We start from the raw sequence: 18,837 nt of genomic DNA, 5'->3' as shown, positions 1-18,837 counted from the left end.
AACACACAGCTTAGCTCGTTAGCCGCGTCGGTCATCTTTTATTAAACTTGCTGGTGACTTTCGACACAGAAAAAAAAAAAACCCCGACTAATGCAGCGCAAGCCGCGTTACTGCCGGGCCTGGTCCGTGTTCGTTATTACATCTATGGGGGGGGGAAACTGCGTAACGTTACCATCGCCAGCGTGCATCCATCCATCCATCCGGCTCACTCAGACTCTGCTTGTTGTCCTCCCGCACATTGAACAACCCAACTCTCAACGCGCGAGCCCCGGATCCTGCTCGCTCATTGGCCTGAGCTCGTTGGCAGCTGGGCTCTGATTGGTCGACTGGCTGAACAACAGGGCAGCAGGATGGACCGTCCGTCCCTCCTCACGCGCTCTCCGAGGCCACATGGAAGAGTAACGGAGGCTCGTTCCGGGAGTATCTGACCCCAATGACCCCCCCCCCCCCGGAAGACTTGTGTGTCATCTGGTTGAGATAAATTACTTCACAGGGAACGGAAAGTTTTAATTACATTTACAATGTTAGAAGAAGTCGATGCAGAAGCTGTCACGTGGGAGAGATTTATAGATTTAGGCCTGAGTGAAAATGGTGCCAAGTAGAAAACCATTACAAGGTTGCAGTTCGTACTGCCAGTTTTCCTTCTCGTAAATGTTTTAATTAGCTTTAAAACATTCGTTTTTCAGGCATTTGGTTTAAGTGTTATTTAATGTCATAATATGCAAACCTTCTTAGAATGGAAAACAGTCAAGTGTATGGATTAGTATTATTTTGATAGACAATTTAGCAAAGACGAATTGGAAAAAATATCCCCTTCGTCTACCCGTACTGATGCGTTCATGTAATTTCCTGATTAGACTTACTCAGTAATCATGTAAACAATCGGACGCACAGGCGTAAACAACAAAATGAATGGAGGCTGAACTCCATTGTGTTCTTCTCAGAGTTCACTAGTTTGATAAATGATGTTTTTTAACGACATCTGGGGTTTCCCAGCTCTGACATGTGACCTGCATCTTATTGCAACAAGTCAGAATGTCCACCATGAAATGTCTCCCATATACAAACCATTGGCAAAATGAGATCAGGAAGTACTGCATCCTTACGTGTACGTCAACAAGCTTTTCCCAGTTCCAAATGTTAAGTATACAGTAATAAGCCACCAACAAACACATGAAATCTAAGCAGAAAACAACATGTATACTGCGTAACCTACATTTGTACGCCAAAAGCGAACCCCACAGAGCAAACATCGGAAGTTTGTACGTACAATTATAAAATACAAATAAATCTCTTACAACTGTTATCCTTTGTGGCTCTTTAATTAAAAAATATTAGCATCAAATTTTAGGCTCAAAAACAAGGCCTTGCTGATCCGCAGGACCAGATTCAAAGCAACGTCAACACAGGCAGAGAACAAGTACTTCCATCGATAACAATAACTCAACGCACATTAATCCCTGGAATTTGAAGTTTACGAAGTTTGTTGAACAACTCCAAGTACTGAGTCATGGTGTCGATGGAGTCTGCTGCCGCAAAGAGTCCTTCAGGCTTGGCGGCAAACACGGACGGAAGTTCGGGCGCACTGGAGCCGAGAAAAGACTGCATGAACTCCTTCATGAGATTCCAGCAGTCTCCTGGGACCACACAAGCGCAGTACTCGACCTGAGGAAACACGGCCACAGATAATGCGGTCGCACGATGCAGAAATAATGTTTGCGCTCTTCAGAATGTTTTCGCTGAATGACAAACCTCCACTGATATTCCTCGGGCGCTGCAGTTCATCGTTACAGTACCAAATTTGATCAAGAAGTCACAATAGCGGTATCTGGCACCACGGCATTCCACCTTGTGCCCCTTTGCGTTTTGGAAGTGACTCTTTAGCTTCACCATGAGAATGTCAAAGTTTGTGTCAGCTACCAGGCAGGGTCCGCCTTCAAACAGAGCCAGGCAGCTCATTGGAGTTTCAGAGTTGTGCATCACGTATAAAACCTTTGAGGGTTGACCTGTAACAGATGGGCGAGATGAGCCGTCAGGTAAAAGCGTTTATTCAGTAAAGTACTCCACTGCAGTTTTGGAAGTATTTTCACTGTAAGAATATGATGTTTGCAGATTACATTGTGATTTGCAGTGAGAAACAGGAAGAGGATAATTTAGAGAAGTGGAGGAGGGTCTGCTCTAGAAAAGAGAGGAATGAAGGTTAGCAGGAGTAAAACAGAGTCCATGTGTGTAAATGAGAAGGTCCCAAATATTGAGATCTAACTGCCCTTACAATGTAAGAAGGATTTGCTTTCTTCTCGTATTTCCAAACATGTTATTAGAAGGACTTTTTAAACATTACCGCTGACGTTTCCTGCTGCGTGGTACGTCTCACAGTCTAGACAGAAGCTTCCCTGCTTCACGGCGCCCAGCTGCTCCAGCTTCTTGTGCAGGAGGTCCACCGTCTGCTGCACGCTCTTCCCCTCAGCGACAGGCACCTGGCTCACGCTGCAGAACAGATCGATCACCACGTCACGAGAGAGAAAAAAAAACAGTGGAAAGCTCACCGTGGATCCGCGTCGACACGTCACGTCATCAGAAGCTGCTTCGTGTTTTGAATAGCATCGTGTGAAAAGAAATAAAAAATGCCCGATGCACCTTTTCCACGTGAAAAACTGCGTGTAACAGTTGAGGCAATATCGCGAGGATATATGTAATTTAAGAAAGTAATGTTAACATTTCGAGATAAAGATACATTTAAATAAAAATCTCACCAAGTAACCCCCATTGATTTTCTGCAATTGTTTTCTTCTCGGCTTCCGTTTGAATACTTCCGGGTCAAATGTGAGTTTTCCGCTTAAATAAAATCATATTTAATATTATGAAAAGCCAAATTATATAATTTTCAATTGCATTTATTTCCCTGTATTTACATCCCAATCGACGAAGAAATATTTTGATCCCATTTAAACAGTTTTTTTTGGGGGGGGGGGGAAGATTAAAGAACTTGTCGCTTTAACGTGACGTAAACTACGTCATTTCCTCCTGCTATGGCCGTCATCCTCACGTGTTGACCGAGCGAATGTTTACAGTAGATTTCTTGTTAAGTTCTTGACTTAAGCCGTCATTAAATATACTGTAGCTACAAACCGCTGCGATGCCCAAAGTGAAAACATCCAGAAGTGGAGCAGGGGAGAAAAATGGCGCCGCGGCGGTGGCTCTGGCGGACCAGATACTGCAAGCGGACACGGTCCGAGGCCGGGGCCGCGTCAAAAGCAGGGACTGCCGGGTAGAAGCCGATGACGAGTACGTGGACGAACGTCTGTCGCGGAAGATCTTGAAGCAGGCCCGAATTCAACAAGAGGAGCTTCAGACCGAGTGTGGACAAGCACCAGAGAAGAAGAAGACGCCAGCCACCAGCCTCGGTATAAGCGTTGAACGTTTGAAAGCTATGTCTTACATTAAGTACAGAAATGGACTCTTCTACTTTGAGTAATGTCAATATTAATCTGTTTTTTTTGTCCATGTTTGCCTATGTAATTAACCATCTTTATCTTCTAATCAAATAAAGGATCTGCTTCCCAGGACGCAGACTCTGATGAGGAATGGCCCGCTCTGGAAGCAGCGGGTGCTGCTGAGGATGGCGATGTTGACATCGTCGTTGACCCCGATGATGAGAAAGCCATTGAGATGTTTATGAATAAAAATCCACCAATGAGGCAAGATGCAACGCAGCTCTTACTGTTTAGATTAAAATGACATCAAAAAAAAACACCCACGAGTTAGTTTTTGGCTTTAAATGCTTTGCTACTTGTACCCCCTTTTTTTTTTTTGCTGACTGTAGGCGGACCTTAGCTGACATGATCATGGAGAAGATTACAGAGAAGCAGACTGAGGTGGGAACAGTGATGTCGGAGGTGTCGGGGTGTCGGATGCCCCAGCTGGACCCGAGGATTACCGAAGTGTACAGAGGAGTTCATAAGGTCCGTTTATTCACACCGCTCTGATTGTGACTCATTACTTTCCGTATCAATGACGCAGCATAATATACTTACTGTAATTTAACATGGGGCGACTTATGACCGAGTCGGCTTAGGGAAATTTGGGGAAGCAGAAAGGTGGACAGAGACCCCCCCCCCCCGTGTTCACCTTTCTGTGGGGCTAAAAGTTCTGAAGTAGGGGATTTGGGGCAATTGATGCTTCTTCAGAAGAACGGCGCTCCTTCCTCCAGTCGATTTGTTTCTGTTTCAGGTGATTTTGACATATATTTGCTCGTGTTTGACTGGTTGACATAATAAATGTGTGTTGTTGCTTTTCTTGGACGTTAATAAATGTAAAAAATGTCATCTTCATCTTCCGAAACGCTTTGTCCGTTACCGGCTCGCGTGTCGTGCAGGAGCCTTCAGGTCTTTACAAAATGATCCATCGCACAGATAGACCAGCTTAAGACTAAACTTAAGAGTTTTCTTAAGTTTACAAATTACAAATCTCTTAAGTGCTCCTCAAACATTCTGTTTCTGTCTCTCTGGACTGTCTGAAGAAACTCCTACACAAATAAACGTTTACTATCTGGTCTGTCACTGTGAAGGTTAATTAATACATTTCTTTATTTTCACACTTCAGGTCTTGTCAAAATATCGCAGCGGTAAATTGCCAAAGGCTTTTAAAATAATCCCTGCGCTTTCAAACTGGGAGCAGGTTCTGTATTTGACTGAGCCTGAAAGCTGGACGGCCGCTGCCATGTACCAAGCAACAAGGTAAGCCGTAGTAATACGTGTAATACTGTGTACTTCGGTCTGATGAGAAGATTTATTCATGCTTTTGTCTTAGAATATTCTCATCCAATCTGAAGGAGAGAATGGCTCAGCGCTTTTACAACTTGGTGCTGCTTCCCCGAGTCCGGGATGACATCGCCGAGTACAAGCGACTCAACTTTCACCTGTACAGCGCTTTGAAGAAGGCCTTGTTCAAACCGGGAGCCTGGTTTAAAGGTGAGAGAACGTTCAACCACACGCAAGTCCAACTAGCTAGTTTAAGATAGACGGAGATGGGGAGGGAGACATGCCGATAGGTTAACAAAAAAACGATCAACTTTGTTTGATGAGGGGGAGGGGCATCTGAAGATGTCTTTCCAGTAGAGTGGGATCAGAAATTGTCCCAGGTTGATGGGAACCATGTTCCCCAATCACTGTCTGTGCCGTATTTTGAAAGGCAACCATAATGAATTACCACTAGGTGGCAGTGCTACTTAGAATTATACTTTACTGCGTGCTAACTTCTACCACATCCAGTAGGCGGCGCTGCTGTTCTCGTCCTCTGCTCGTTACCCTCCCACAGTCGGGACCCGTTTTAAATCCTGTCGACACGCAGCAATCGTTTTCTTCTTTCTTCTCATGCTTTTATTTTGTAATTTTTTTTTAATGATCCTAAGCAGGACTACACTAAATACCGCCATGTAATAGATAGTATTAAATTGTCAAATCCTAATTTCTTTAAGACAACTCCGATAACCAGGCCACCACATTTACTTATTTCATGCCATAAATGCCTTTGAGCAGGACACACGGGAATATTTCCCATTCCTACTATATATCTCTTATCTTTTGACCGCAGCAAGATATTATTGACTTGCACTGTTTGATGTGTGAGATTTATTAGTTTTGATGCTTTTATTGAGTTTTGTCCCAACAGCCATCCATCTTCCCTTCTTGGTAGGGAGACACTTAGAAAGTAATAGTTTCTGCATCTTCTGTCCAACAGGTCTGCTAATTCCTCTGTGCGAGTCTGGGACGTGCACCCTCAGGGAAGCCATCATCATTGGGAGCATCCTCACAAAGTGCTCGATCCCTGTGCTCCACTCCAGGTACGGTCTCGTTTTCACTGCCGCACAGCAGCAGTCGATGTCGGCCTCTTGCTGTAAGATGGAAGACGCAACCACTTATCGCTAAAAGCTTCGTTTTGTGGGACGTTAACGAGTAAAAGATCGAGGTTGCACATGTAAGGGTTAGATAACATGTTGCGCAGCCTCCGATCACCAAGGTTGGATAACATATAACTCTCTTGTCTTTTCAGCGCTGCAATGCTTAAGTTGGCAGAAATGGAGTACAACGGTGCCAACAGCATTTTCCTGCGACTCTTGCTCGACAAAAAGTACGCCCTGCCTTTCCGTGTCCTGGATGCCTTGGTGGCTCACTTCCTGTCCTTCCGAAATGAAAAGCGTGTGCTTCCTGTGCTGTGGCATCAGAGTTTCCTAACGCTGGCTCAGCGCTACAAGGCCGACCTGGCCTCCGAACAGAAGACGTCACTCCTGGAGCTGCTGAAGATACAAACGCACCCTCGGATCTCTGCTGAAATTCGCAGAGAACTGCAAAATTCCGAGTCGAGAGATGTGGAAATCGGGCTCCCTGTAACGGTTGAAATGGACTGAGGATTGAAATGTCTTTGACGAATCGTCCTGTGGTGCAAACGATTAATAGTTTCTTCTGCAGCATGTTAATGAAATTAGAGGTTGAAAGGTTCATTGCAATGTGACAGAAGCTTGGATGGGGTTTGAACCTGTGAGGGCGTGAGTAGCTATGGAGACGCTATTATTTCCTTTTCATGATTACGGTTCATGTCTTGAGCGAGTGAGAAAATTTAACTTTTCTGTATTGAAGCAGCAATTTTGATTAAAAACAAACATAATTCTTTACACTTGGTCTTTCCCATCATTTTTATTTTTTTTTACCAAAGGAAAGGATGATAAAACAGAAGCTGTGCCGAGACTAAAGCGCAACATTTTGAAACAAGTCATGTTGACATGCATAGTAACCACAATCTGGCTTTGAAAATGATTGACCTCCGTGCCCTGGTGTGTTCATTTTGGAATGTGGAAGTATGCCACATATTCTGAAATGCATGAAGCCCCACTGATGTGCCAACTTAGCATTTCAGTTTAGTAAGTGCAGTATACTACTCGGGGTGGGGGGGGGGGCAGCTGGTGACCTATGGGGCAAACCTTAACTGCATTGTCCTCACACCTACTGGCTATTTCACCACTAAACTTTACCTGTATTATGTGATTTTGGACTGGGAGGATTTCATGGAGAAAAGTAACATAGTGGAAAAATAATGGCCCAAATAACAAACCCTAAATTGCATGGTGGACAGTTTCATTAAGTGTAATTTTTCCTATTTCACTTGATTTAAATTACAATTTTAAAATAAATGATTTTTTTTTAATGTCTGATAGCAGTAGCACGTCATGAAATGTCTTAAAGCTTTAAGACGCAAACCTGTCGCCCGTTATAGTCTATTACACTTTGTATATGTTGCTGTGGCGGATGTAAACGCGGCTAGCGGGGCAGCTAGCGGCGTGCTAACCCTTTAGCTGCCGCTTACAGACAGCGGCTAGCTTAAGGGTTGGCGGAAGTAGCCGCGTTTCTTCCGATGCTTCGTTCGTATTTAAATGGGTTCTGGACACCGTATTGAATTCTGTTTCCCCTCCCCCAGTCGAATGGATCTCCCCGAACAGTTTCAATCGACATCCAGAAATTCTAACGAGGATGAGCCCGAACCCGAGCCCGAACCCGAGCCCGAACCCGAGCCTTATTTATCCGTCCGCGCCGCCAGCGACCACGCCATAACCCGCGACCCCCGAGCGCTGCTCCACCTGGCGGCCATGGAGAAGACCTGCCGGGTGTCCGCTTACTTCGACGGCGTGCAGACAGACATCCAGCCGCGCATGCGCTCCCTGCTGGTAGTCTGGATGGTTCAGGTGTCCGACTCACTCACTCTGTATATACTATGATTCCACACGGATGTGAATCTCACGCAGGCGGGCGTCTTTCCTCTCCCAGGTGTGTGAGGAGCAGAAGTGCGAGGAGGAGGTGCTTCCGCAGGCCGTGCTCTACCTGGACCGGTACCTGAGCCGGTTCTCCGCGGGGCGCTCCGACCTGCAGCTGCTGGGGGCCGTCTGCATGTTCCTGGCCTCCAAAATGAGAGAAGCTGTTCCCCTCACCGCGAGCACGTTGTGCGTCTACACAGACAACTCGGTGTCAGTCTCAGACATCCTGGTAAACTATTTCACGTGAACTGCACATTGCATTTGACACAACAGCATAGATTCCGGAGGGCTATTGATCTGTGGTTTAATAGTGATTCCCACTCATTGATCGCCTCATATGATTGAAATAAATGGCTCCATCATCCTGTGCAGGCTTTGCAGTGGCATTCGGACCGGTGTGTTTTGTATAAGAGGATGTGTGTGTGTGTGTGTGTGTTGCAGCAGTGGGAGGTTTCCGTGGTGACCAGGTTGGACTGGTGTCTGGCCTCTGTGGTACCCTCGGACTTCCTGGAGCCGCTTCTCGTCGCCCTCCCTTTTGTTCGGCCTCACCACCTTCCAAACATGCGCAGGCACGTTCACGTCTACGTTGCTCTGGCAGCTACTGGTGAGTTATATTACCGAGATGCTTCAAATTACATTCAGTAGAGGACAAATGCACTCAGTTTCAAGGCCGTTTTGTGATTCAAGTGCAAAAAAGGCAGGTTTGTTTGAATTTTTTATTTTTTATTTAATTCCCCTGTGACTATTCCAATTTTTTTTTATGAGAGCTTGTTCAAAGAAATGGTTTAATGACTTTTTAATTGAGTGGTCAGTGGACGCAAAGCAGCCATAACTTTGATTGCGGCGTGTCAGCAGTTCGTTTACGTGACGGAGAGCTGAGTTTGTGTAATCCTGCATTGTCCGCTATGAAAGACCATTCAGCTTGACTGGTTTCCCACAAATCTCTGTGATGCCGCCCGAGGCAACAGGTCACAGTTAAAACCACCAGCCAGCACGCCATTATAGATGAGCTGTGACATTACAGCCCATAAAACGTAGGCGGTTCCAGACGCCATACGTTGGGACTCTCATTCGAGATCAAGCAGGCGTCTGAGCGTGGGCTGAAGGGCTGACCTTTTGTCCCGCCACCCTCGTCTGAAACAGATAGGATACGGTTTCAGATCAGCAGAGTGCTGCTCTTTGTCCATCAGGGTGTGTCCGTAACGGTGGCGTCCGTTGAATTGCCTACGTCTAGATGTTGCTGACTTTATCGCTGCTGCAATAGTTATAAGTACTTTTAGTACAAGCGGTCAGAAGTATTCGGTAACGCTAGTGAATCATTTTCCTCTGATCCTCAGACTACAGGTTTTCCGTGTTCCTGCCCTCCACCCTCGCTTGTGCCTGCGTGAGCATTGCTGCGTCCAGGCTGAAGTTAACGGACGTTGCCGCTGCCTCCGATTCAGTTATGAAGGTTTTGGCTAAGCTTTTGTCCATTGATCTGGTGAGGTTTAATGTTTAACTCACATTTTTGGACGATTTTTCCCCGCTCGTGATCAATTTTAATGGCTACTCTGATCAGGCAGCCTGAGAATAAGTACAAAGAGTTAAATTCATGTTTGAAAGAGCAACCAAAGTGTAGTTTTGTTCTCGAGGGCAATAGAAAATGTGTTCCTGCAGTGCAACCTGCTGATGTTTTCCTCTCTATCCGACCCCGAACAGAGCTCCGTCCTCCTCTGCTACGAGCAGCTCGGCAGCGTGCTGGAACGCAGCCTACCCTCTCGTTTCAGATCAGGACGCAACAACTCAGAGATCAGCTACACCTCTGCCGACATTCAGAACGCCGCGCTGACATCGAGCTAAAACACCCCCCCGTCCCCCCGTCAGGAGACTGAACACGGAGCCCAGCATTCAATACGCATCTTAAAATCTCATTGTTGCTCCGTTTGTCTACACATTTCCACGTTGCGCTCCTGTGTTCATACTGTACGTTTAATGTTTTTTATGTCCTTAAATGCAGCGTTGGTTTTATATCTGCACAGTTGTGAAAGATGTTTCAATATAATGCCTAATTAGTTTGTGACTACTTGTTTCGTTTACTGCTTCAACAAAGCATTTGCATGAAAGGTCATTAAAAACATTAGCCGGAAGGCGACTTCTCCAGAATCATTTTTAATAATTTAATACTTTCCTCGTCCCAGCTACATAGCCGGTAGAGTGTATAAGCCGGTAAACACACGGTTGTAGCTGTGGTTAAGGAATAGTCTGTGAATCTGCATATTATGGGATAAGAGAGAGCTAACAAAATGCCAAAACGTACATTGAATAGTTAATCCTAGCCCTAATCTGTGACAAATTACATTTGCTACTGTAAACGGATTTTTATCCCCAAAATATGAACATAAAAATAAAAAAAATAATTACACATTCCAGTTTCTGAACCAACAGCAGGACTCTGCCTTGTGCAACTTTTATTACAAGATCACAAATAAATACATTTTAATATTACCTGGTTCCCGTTGCCTGTTAAACTATTCCAGTTACCGGCATGAGGCTGTAGTTTAATGCCAGGCATGCTAATCCAATTAAATCGCTCCAGTGTGTCCCGTGAGATGAACGCGATATACTGATGGTATACTAATTTAATACGTCGTAAATGAACATCAGTATGCATAATTCAGGATTTTGACTTTAAACCAAACAAATGTTTTAGCCGTTGACAATCTAGCTTTGTAAAAAAAAAAAAAAAAAGTTCCAAACACCTGAGGTCCATGAGTGATCCCGAAAAATCAGTTGAAGGGTTAAACATGAGGTGTGCGCAACGTTACACACGGCAGTTATCTTGGACTCGCGGTTCACGTTTACACACACACACACACACACACACACGTTGCTGCGTTTCAAAATTCAGCTTGTGACCTTGAAACACTCGAGTGAGTTCTAGCGCTCCACCCTCGTGGGAAACTTCCACCTGCATACACAGAGCCAAAGAAAAGCAGGTTCTACTGGTTATGCTTGATTTCTGTCACGAGTATTATTCAAGTCATTATCCAAAACTCATTTCAAGAAAACAATAAAAAACCACACAGACTTATCAGAGCTGGAAACCAAAATAAATCTTATTGGCAATTTTGTGTGTGTGTGTGCTTTAATTAAAGAAACAATTCCCAACTATAGAAAATATGCTTTTTGGTATCCATGAAATGTTATTTCCCCCCATCAATGAAAAGAATAAAACCCGCAATGCACGGTACGACTGAGCCCGCACCTTAACATTGAAAGTGGACATTACTCCCGTTATCTCAGATAAACATGAGGGCTACCAGATGTCAAAGTCAAAATTCAATAGAGCCATTAAGTCATAAACATTTCCCAAACTGCCCCCACTGACAATATGCCGAGCAATCTGGTTGAATGACCAAGCAGCAGCATAATATTTTGACCCTTGCATTCAAATTATAAACCAGGACGTTTTAGGATTCATTTATCAACCACCTTCGAAACGACAAACTGATGTCGACAGAAAAGCCAGCTCCCTTTATTTATTTTTGGTACCGTTCATCTCCTGAAGTAATCTGATGCGATCATCTCCGGCATGTTGGCGATTTCACGATCTGCTTTGGCCATCGTGTCTTCGCTTGGAAAAAAAAAAAACGAAACGAAACTTTCACCGGAATCCTTAACTAACGTCTGCTCTCTCTCTCTGGCTCGCCGTAGATCCTCGTTCAACCATGGCCTGTTTATACGCCTCAGTTACGTTATCGCAGTCTGTGATGGAAAAGGCGCTGTCTGCCACGCCCGACTCGTAGCAATCCCAAGGCCGCAGCGCCCCGTCTCCAAGGATCCGGTCTTCCTGAATGTCCAGTAGGTTGTCAGCAGACACAGATCCTCTCATGCTGACCTTAACTCGATTATTAGTCTGTCTCCGGGGTCCAAGACGGTCTGGTAGATCCAGCTGGTCAAAAGACTCCGACGACAGAATGCTGTCCTCACTTACGGCCCCGCTCGGTCTGGAACTGGCGCCTTCAAGGGGCAACGAGACAGCCAGCTGGTCTAGCGAGCCGAACTCCTGCAGGCCGCTTGAAGAGAACTTTCCGTTGCGCTTCAAGATGCCCTTTCTATACGTCGGCGCCGTAGGGCATTCGTTTGTTTGCGACGCCCAGCCAGAGTCGCTGTTCTCGGGGGAGGATGAGTAGTAGCCCGACTCTTGCTCGGTTGGCTTCTTCAGGATTCCTTTGCGAGGCAGCGAAGCAGCAGATGGGGCGCTGGACGGTGCAGATGAACCCAAAACGTTTTGCGTTGCATTTGCCGCAGAGGATTCCGTCGCCGCCTTCTGCTTCACGCTGTTGCGTTTCTTTAAAATACCTTTACAGGGATGACTGTCTGCACTCGCCTCGTGAACAGTCTGGGTAACATTGTTCTCCTTGCGTGACCTTCTCAGGGAACGCTGCCGCACCACTTCTCCTCCTCCTCCTCCTCCTCCTCCCCCTCCTCCCCCCTGAGAGCGGAGCAAGCACCGCATTTTGGTGCCGTTCTCCAGTAAAGGCCTAGAAGTGCGCCGTAGCCAGTTAGCAACACTTGCCAGCCCAGCAGGGTGCGTTGATGGAGATGTCGGTGAGCTGCTCTGCCCAACTGGACTGCTCTTTGCCTCAGCCAGCAAAGGCTGCTGGTACCCCCAGTTAACCCACCAATGTCCTGCAATGTCTTCAATTGTGGCTCTGCGCTCAGGATTTACCATTAGCATCCATCGGATTAGCCCACATGCATCTGCGAGAGAGGAAGAGACACTAAAGTCATCCTTGTTTGTTGTATTCAGATCATAAAATGAACTTATAATTGCACACGCAGTACAAACATCACATGTGGGCTCCAGAGAACGACTGGAAACGCTCACCAGAAGGGTTGCTGGGTTTCCGATAATTCCCTGTGCTTATCTGTTGAACCAGTGCTTTATGGCTTTGTCCGTCAAAAGGCATGTTGCCATGCACCATTGTGTATAACAGCACGCCCAGGGACCAAGTGTCGACCTCAGGCCCGCGGTACGGCCGCCCATTCACAATCTCCGGGGACGCGTACAGAGGGCTGCCACAAAAGGTTTGAAGGTACTCATCCCCGCGGTAAATGTTGGACAGGCCGAAGTCTGCGATCTGAAAGATGAAGCAGACATCGTGATGAGCTGCATCGTCAGCTACTCATTACGCACATCACCGGTTTCACATTTTAAGTATGTCACGGGGAATCACGTTTACACTAAAGGCAAACTATTCTGCAAGCAATTCCTGTAATTAAATACTTCATATTCCATAAGATGTCCTTATTTTCTTTATGATCATTTTATAATCCTGATATATATATATATATATATATATATATATAAAATAAATGCTTTTTCAAAACAAAACAAAAATGTAAACTTGGATAATGATCATCTCTCAGTAGAAGGCGTGTGTGTTTGCTTCTTTTCATGGTCAATGCGCCACTTCTTCATACCTTCACGTTGCCGTTACCATCTAGTAAAATATTCTCCAGTTTCAGGTCCCGGTGGACAATTCCATTCTGGGAAGAAGGGGGGGAAAAAAATGTTTTGCCTTTAAAAAGAGTTATTTCACAATGAGGATTTCTCCACCCAAGTCCCAACACACCAGTTTACTGGACGTTGTCCATGTTCTATAAAAAGATCAGATAGGTCAGTACACCGTTTTTCCGTGTAGATTTTTTTCCCCTCCTCGTACTTCAGCTTTGCTTCATTGTCCTCCTCTCAGCGGGGGGGCATAACTCTGACTCAAGCATCAAACATTCAGCAACTGCTGCTGTTACTTATGGAAACTTGCAACCGAAGTGAATATAATCATACTTTGTGTTTATACAATGTAGTCATGACAAAAGTACTGCAATGCAATACTTTGGAATTAATTAATACCACAAAGTATTGTATGGTCGCATAATTAACATAAGCGGGGCTTAAACGCCCTCTTCTTGATTTTGGCACAGAAAATAAAATATTTACCAATATATCAGTTCCCCAAATAAAATGGACGAGGTCAGTTATGTAACATAGTATGACAAGGCAATGTACTCTGTAAATACTGTTCTATCAAACATGCAAATATAAACTGTTGGACAAATACACTAAACTATAACGCGATGCGAATGTAATTACACAGCGATGAACAGCAGTGCGTGTGCATGCAGAGCCCTTCTGTTCCACGACACCCTCATTAGAGTGCGAGACCATGCGTGTGTGTGTGTGTGTGTGTGTGTGTGTGTGTGTGCGCGCTGGCCTTTAGCCCTGATGCTAAAGTGCTCGGTTCCTCCTGCATCGTTCTCACAGCCTCCCTATTCAGAACAGCAGCCTGACAGTGAGTAATTCCCATTACATAACTTTTGAGGGTGCTGGTGTGAAAAGCACAAATTTAGCAAGCGGCGCCCGTTAAGCGTGACGTAGCACCCGTGGATAAGGTTTTATCTCCTTGATATTTTCTGTATGCACGTTCCGTAGGGCAGCACTGGATAGAATGGCTTACCTGATGGCAGTAGTGCACAGCCGACACAATTTGCCTGAAGAAGTGCCTGGCCTCCCGTTCAGAGATGTCCTTCCTGTCACAGACGTGGTCGTACAGATCCCCCCGGCTGGCGTATTCCATCACGATCACGATTTTGTCCTTGTTTTCAAATACTAGAAAGATAAAAATGAAACAAAAAAAACACCAGAAAGGACTTTTTAGCTCAAGGTCTCAAATCAAACTACCACCAAAATGGGATTGAAGTTCCACACAGATTATCTGGAATTTTATTCTCCACAGCCAAGTGGGCAATCCCCAGGACAGAAGACAAATGGGGGGGGGGGGGGGGGGGGTGTATGTGGAGAAAGGATGCACCGATGTGACTTTTCATCAGATCCTGCAGCCCCCCCCCCCCCCCCCCCCCCGACGAGTCCCGACAGGATAGCAATGCTTATGTAACCCAGGGTCAGCTGCCAAGACAAAGACTTGCGTGACCAAACTCTGACTCCCAAACAAAGGCTGATTGAGGACTCTTTTTCTAGGTATCACAATTCACATAACGCAGCTCAGTCAACAAGCGCTAACACACACACACACACACACACACACACCAATAAAGAGCATGACAGTTGTGTGTACCTTCATAGATGGTGATGATGTGCGAGTGGCACAGGGTAGACATGATCTCGATTTCTCTGCGAATGTGAACCAGGTCTTGTTCATCCTTGATTTTCTCCTTACGAATTGACTTTATGGCAACCTTTAAAAAAAAAAAAAAAAGGGGGCGGGGGGGGGGGATCGAGGTTTATTTTTTATGAACAATTATTTCGTTTGCATGTTCATCAGAAGAGAAAGTCCACGAAGCTAATCAGTAAAATGGCATTATTTCAAAGGAATGTTGCGCGTTCCTTCCAATGAACAATTTGGAAGGCGATCTTCTTGCGAGAGGAACAGCAGGCAGCGTTCCATCGTGTGCTTCTTGTGAACTGTCGCGTCTGTGATACTCGTAGAAGGAAACCACAATCCGAATAGTCTCCGTTCGGGTCTGTATTCTGTCCAAGAGAAGCTCCGGCCAGTGTGTAAACGCGTCTTCGTGTTTTGTTTGCCCATTTGAAACTCAAGATGCCTGGAATTCCTCTCTTCACCAAGTGCGTCATCAGTCTACCCCCGACTTACTTCGCAGGGTGTCATGAGGCACCAGACGGCATGTCTGTAGGGGGGGGGGGGTCCTTTCTAACCCTCGAGGGCTGCAGACATGTGGAAATGAGTAAAGTAGAGATTCGTTGCATCACGCCAACACTCAATTGTCTCCCGTCATGAGTCACCGTCTGGCTCGGGTTCTCCTCCATTTCTGTCGCCGGATTCGCACCGTCCTCGACCTTCTCCCGGATTCTTGGAGCCGAGGTTTCCTGCGTTTGTTTGCGTAGCTGTCAGACAGGTTGAACGCAAACCCCATGATGAGCTCACACCCCTGTGCGAGTTATCTGGATGTTGTGCGGTCTTTGTTAGCGTCACTTCCTTCCACGCAGTAGTCACTCAGGTTGAAGTTTTGATATTTAAAACGCAGAGTCCCTGAACCATCAAAAATCTTATATAACCCACATATAAATTGTTTCATTGACTTCCCAGAACATTTTACACTTATTCCAAAAAGACACATTTGAAATATACATATGAAACCATATACCGGTATGTATATTTGCATATGAAAGGTTTCATATATTTCCACCACTGGTTATTTATGATAACGACGATACAATGGTTTTTTTGTGCTTCCTTTCATTTGACGGCTACAAGTGTTGGTTTTCTAGTTGTAGCTTCTCACTTCTCTTCCTGATTTTCCAAAAATAAATTCAAACATCTTTCTTCATGTTTTAAAAGGCATTTTATAAACCCACCAAATTTAAGCCCTGCTACTTTTGCACATAACTGATTTACTGAATTCAGTTTTTAAAATGGTGCAACTAGATAGAATAAAATGACTACAACAATTTAACAATTTAAAAAAAACGTGTCAGGTGCTGCCAAGAACCTCTGCAAGCCTATCCCAAAGAAAACATTTTAAAGTATTATGAATATGTGGTGCAGCACAATTATAGACTTAAATAGCGTCTGCCTCTGGAGAGACACTCAGCAAAAAAGGTCATGCGAACGACGCCTCTGCAAACTGAAGGCCCAACTCTATTTGTCGTAATCATAATTTGCACATAGCCAAATGGAGCAGCTACAGCTAAATATATAGCACCTATAACAAAGGCAGTTTGTGTGCTATCATTTCTCTCATGTTGTAAATACTCAAGGCAGAGGGGGGGGGGGGTACAGCCAGTGCCACCTGCCTTTTATACTGCGTGTGCTTCCTGTGGTTTCGGTGCGCATTTGGGCTGAGGCATTTTGAACATAGATGTTGGTTTCATCAATACAAACATCATCCTGCAACCCCCCCCCCAGTGTGAAAGACAGAGATGGGCGCGGAGACAAGGCTGGACTTGTAGCACTCTGCAGGCTCAGAGGGGAAATTCCAAGCACTCATTTCCTCAACTTCTCCGAGTGGTCACATGTAACAAGCATGTCGTTTTGGAAATGGAAATTTACGATAAACATGACAAAGGTTTACCAAATAATGAAATGGAGAGTATCTGTTTTCTATGCGGTTTTTGATGAGTCATTATAGCTGAGAAATGTAGCATTGTTTGCAACACAACGACAGATACAGCATTTGCATTATTAGGTAAACAACAAAGAGCGAGCCAGATGCTGTAAAACCGTCACGGAAGGTCATTGTTCATACCGATAGTCCTCACGCGGGCATTTTTAATATTCAGTCCAGTCTTTGTTGATATCATTTGGAACATAATATTATATATTTTTAATATGAAAATAAATGTATTGAGTTCCAATAATAAAATGACAGATTATGACTGTGACACACGGAAGAGAAATCGCATTGACCTTCCAGTAAATACATTTCCCTTTGTTTCTCTTGTTTATAGATCATATCTTCGAGCCAAATACCTTCAGTTTCAGCTACGGTCATGCATGGGGGGTGGGGGCTGAAAGTTAGTGAACCTTTCCCCTGACATTCACTTTGCTCCAAGCTTTCTTTATATCATTTAAGTGACAATTTGAAACTTCTACATAAACACCCCCCCCTTTTATATGGACAGATTTACATAAATACAATAAATAAAGCCATACTTTTGGCCGCAGTATATGTAGGACGAGATCAAACATAAGTAACAGTTGTAAAAAATGATCCTTAAATTCACTTTAATAAAACACACAGATGAGACATAAATGCAAATACAAGTATTGCATTTACTTTGCGCTACATTGTGAGTCTCTCAACCCTGAAAAGACTAACCCAAACCGTCAGAAGTAGCTACATGTTTTTTTTATATATAAACTGATTTTAAAAAAAAAACTAGTAAGGAAAAACAAAAAGATCATGGAGAAAAAAATATATATATTTAAAAACAGCCGACTCAACTCAAGATACTAAGTGCAAAGCCAGGACTGGTGAAAGCAGAGACTCATCCAAAACAAACAATGATCGCTAAAACAAACTAAAACTGGTTTGGGAACTGGTTAACCATTTGAACAACAAACATACCTGTTTTTTTAACTAGTTTAAACACAATTATGGGGGTCATAACTTCCCTTTACTTGAAACTTTAACTTTACTTCACAGAAACCCGGTCAATAAATTCAATAAACCTGTTCCCCTACAAAGACAACAGTTGTTTGTGGACTACCCGAGTCCACACTGTCCGACTCCAGACGGTCGATAGTCGATATTATTATTATTAATAATAATAATAAATATTAAACAGCGCGTTAACGCCAGTCTCACCAGTCTGCCGGACCTTTCCCTGGCCTTCTTCACCTTGCCGTAGGTTCCCTTCCCGAGCGTCTCCAGGAACTCGTACCGGTGCTTCAGGTTGTGTTTGTGATGGTGTCTCTTCACGGCTTGTCTCCTCACGGTCACCTGCCGCGGAGCTTTAGCGACCGTCGGGGTGTCGCCGGGCATCGCCCCCCCCAGGGACACCCTGCGGTTTGCAGAAAGGCCATTATTATAAGTGAAGGCGTCCATCTCGACCCCCCCCCCCCCCCACGTTATTGTCCTTTTAGTGCGTTAACGCGGACTCTTCTCGGGCGTCATGGAAAACGAGCGTTCCTTCGTGCGGAGCTGCGTCTGCTGAAGCTGCTTGGGAGGTTGTGCGGGGCTCCGGTCAAACGAAGCGCGTCTGTCTGTCTGTCCTCTCTGCGGCGCTGCGGGAGACTCACGGCCGCATGCGGGGACTGCGGGGCGGACACGTCAAAAGTGTGAGGGGCGTTTCAGGTGAGCGAGGGAGCGCTTGGTTTTCATTCCCGGCGGTGCCGGTTTTGTTTCTGTTCCGTGATCATTTATTAATGACCCGTAAATATATCAAGGAGAATTTTCTCCATTTTTCAAAGTCAACTAAAGCAAATTTTAAGATTTGTTTTTATAAATAATAATTAAAAAATATTGGGGAATAACGTGAAAATGTTAAAAAAAAAACTGTGCGTCAATAT

At 44.9% G+C, this 18,837-nt stretch overlaps 4 protein-coding genes across 4 annotated transcripts; 2 read left to right on the top strand and 2 right to left on the bottom strand.

Moving 5' to 3' along the window:
• Window positions 1–1,356: 1,356 nt before the first annotated feature.
• med20 (mediator complex subunit 20) lies at window positions 1,357–2,767 on the bottom strand. The gene is made up of 4 exons (XM_068742878.1): window positions 2,754–2,767; window positions 2,342–2,487; window positions 1,753–2,006; window positions 1,357–1,665 (listed from the first exon to the last, which is right to left on the bottom strand). The coding sequence occupies exons 1-4, from the start codon at window positions 2,765–2,767 to the stop codon at window positions 1,444–1,446; spliced, it is 636 nt and encodes a 211-aa protein (XP_068598979.1). The 3' UTR covers window positions 1,357–1,443.
• Window positions 2,768–3,035: 268 nt separating this feature from the next.
• bysl (bystin-like) lies at window positions 3,036–6,656 on the top strand. The gene is made up of 7 exons (XM_068742691.1): window positions 3,036–3,404; window positions 3,551–3,698; window positions 3,824–3,962; window positions 4,603–4,736; window positions 4,810–4,970; window positions 5,740–5,842; window positions 6,052–6,656. Exons 1-7 carry the CDS (start codon window positions 3,137–3,139, stop codon window positions 6,404–6,406), a joined length of 1,308 nt encoding a protein of 435 aa, XP_068598792.1. The 5' UTR covers window positions 3,036–3,136; the 3' UTR covers window positions 6,407–6,656.
• An 818-nt stretch (window positions 6,657–7,474) lies between these two features.
• ccnd3 (cyclin D3) lies at window positions 7,475–9,643 on the top strand. Its single transcript, XM_068742087.1, has 5 exons — window positions 7,475–7,735; window positions 7,818–8,033; window positions 8,246–8,408; window positions 9,142–9,284; window positions 9,503–9,643. Exons 1-5 carry the CDS (start codon window positions 7,475–7,477, stop codon window positions 9,641–9,643), a joined length of 924 nt encoding a protein of 307 aa, XP_068598188.1.
• A 353-nt stretch (window positions 9,644–9,996) lies between these two features.
• Window positions 9,997–18,373, bottom strand: nuak2 (NUAK family, SNF1-like kinase, 2). The gene is made up of 6 exons (XM_068742357.1): window positions 18,134–18,373; window positions 14,923–15,043; window positions 14,305–14,456; window positions 13,271–13,336; window positions 12,675–12,927; window positions 9,997–12,547 (listed from the first exon to the last, which is right to left on the bottom strand). Exons 1-6 carry the CDS (start codon window positions 18,371–18,373, stop codon window positions 11,460–11,462), a joined length of 1,920 nt encoding a protein of 639 aa, XP_068598458.1. The 3' UTR covers window positions 9,997–11,459.
• Between the last annotated feature and the right edge of the window lie 464 nt (window positions 18,374–18,837).

Source organism: Brachionichthys hirsutus, chromosome 8 (assembly GCF_040956055.1).
Source record: "Brachionichthys hirsutus isolate HB-005 chromosome 8, CSIRO-AGI_Bhir_v1, whole genome shotgun sequence".
Classification (NCBI taxonomy): Eukaryota; Metazoa; Chordata; class Actinopteri; order Lophiiformes; family Brachionichthyidae; genus Brachionichthys; species Brachionichthys hirsutus.
The sequence above is the reverse complement of the archived record's forward strand: the minus strand, read 5'-3'. Positions and strand labels throughout refer to the sequence as shown.

Excerpts from the sequence above, each read along its gene's own strand:
- ccnd3 (XM_068742087.1), top strand. The coding sequence starts at position 7,475 with ATGGATCTCCCCGAACAGTTTCAATCGACATCCAGAAATTCTAACGAG. Across the intron at positions 8,034-8,245 it reads TGTCAGTCTCAGACATCCTG|CAGTGGGAGGTTTCCGTGGT; the intron begins GTAAACTATTTC and ends TGTGTGTTGCAG. Across the intron at positions 9,285-9,502 it reads AGCTTTTGTCCATTGATCTG|AGCTCCGTCCTCCTCTGCTA; the intron begins GTGAGGTTTAAT and ends GACCCCGAACAG.
- nuak2 (XM_068742357.1), bottom strand. The coding sequence starts at position 18,373 with ATGGACGCCTTCACTTATAATAATGGCCTTTCTGCAAACCGCAGGGTG. Across the intron at positions 13,337-14,304 it reads CTGTGCACTACTGCCATCAG|AATGGAATTGTCCACCGGGA; the intron begins GTAAGCCATTCT and ends CCTTCTTCCCAG. Across the intron at positions 12,548-12,674 it reads GAAACCCAGCAACCCTTCTG|ATGCATGTGGGCTAATCCGA; the intron begins GTGAGCGTTTCC and ends CCTCTCTCGCAG.
- bysl (XM_068742691.1), top strand. The coding sequence starts at position 3,137 with ATGCCCAAAGTGAAAACATCCAGAAGTGGAGCAGGGGAGAAAAATGGC. Across the intron at positions 3,963-4,602 it reads TGTACAGAGGAGTTCATAAG|GTCTTGTCAAAATATCGCAG; the intron begins GTCCGTTTATTC and ends TTCACACTTCAG. Across the intron at positions 5,843-6,051 it reads ATCCCTGTGCTCCACTCCAG|CGCTGCAATGCTTAAGTTGG; the intron begins GTACGGTCTCGT and ends TTGTCTTTTCAG.
- med20 (XM_068742878.1), bottom strand. Across the intron at positions 2,007-2,341 it reads CGCAGCAGGAAACGTCAGCG|GTCAACCCTCAAAGGTTTTA; the intron begins GTAATGTTTAAA and ends CATCTGTTACAG. Across the intron at positions 1,666-1,752 it reads CCCGAGGAATATCAGTGGAG|GTCGAGTACTGCGCTTGTGT; the intron begins GTTTGTCATTCA and ends GTGTTTCCTCAG.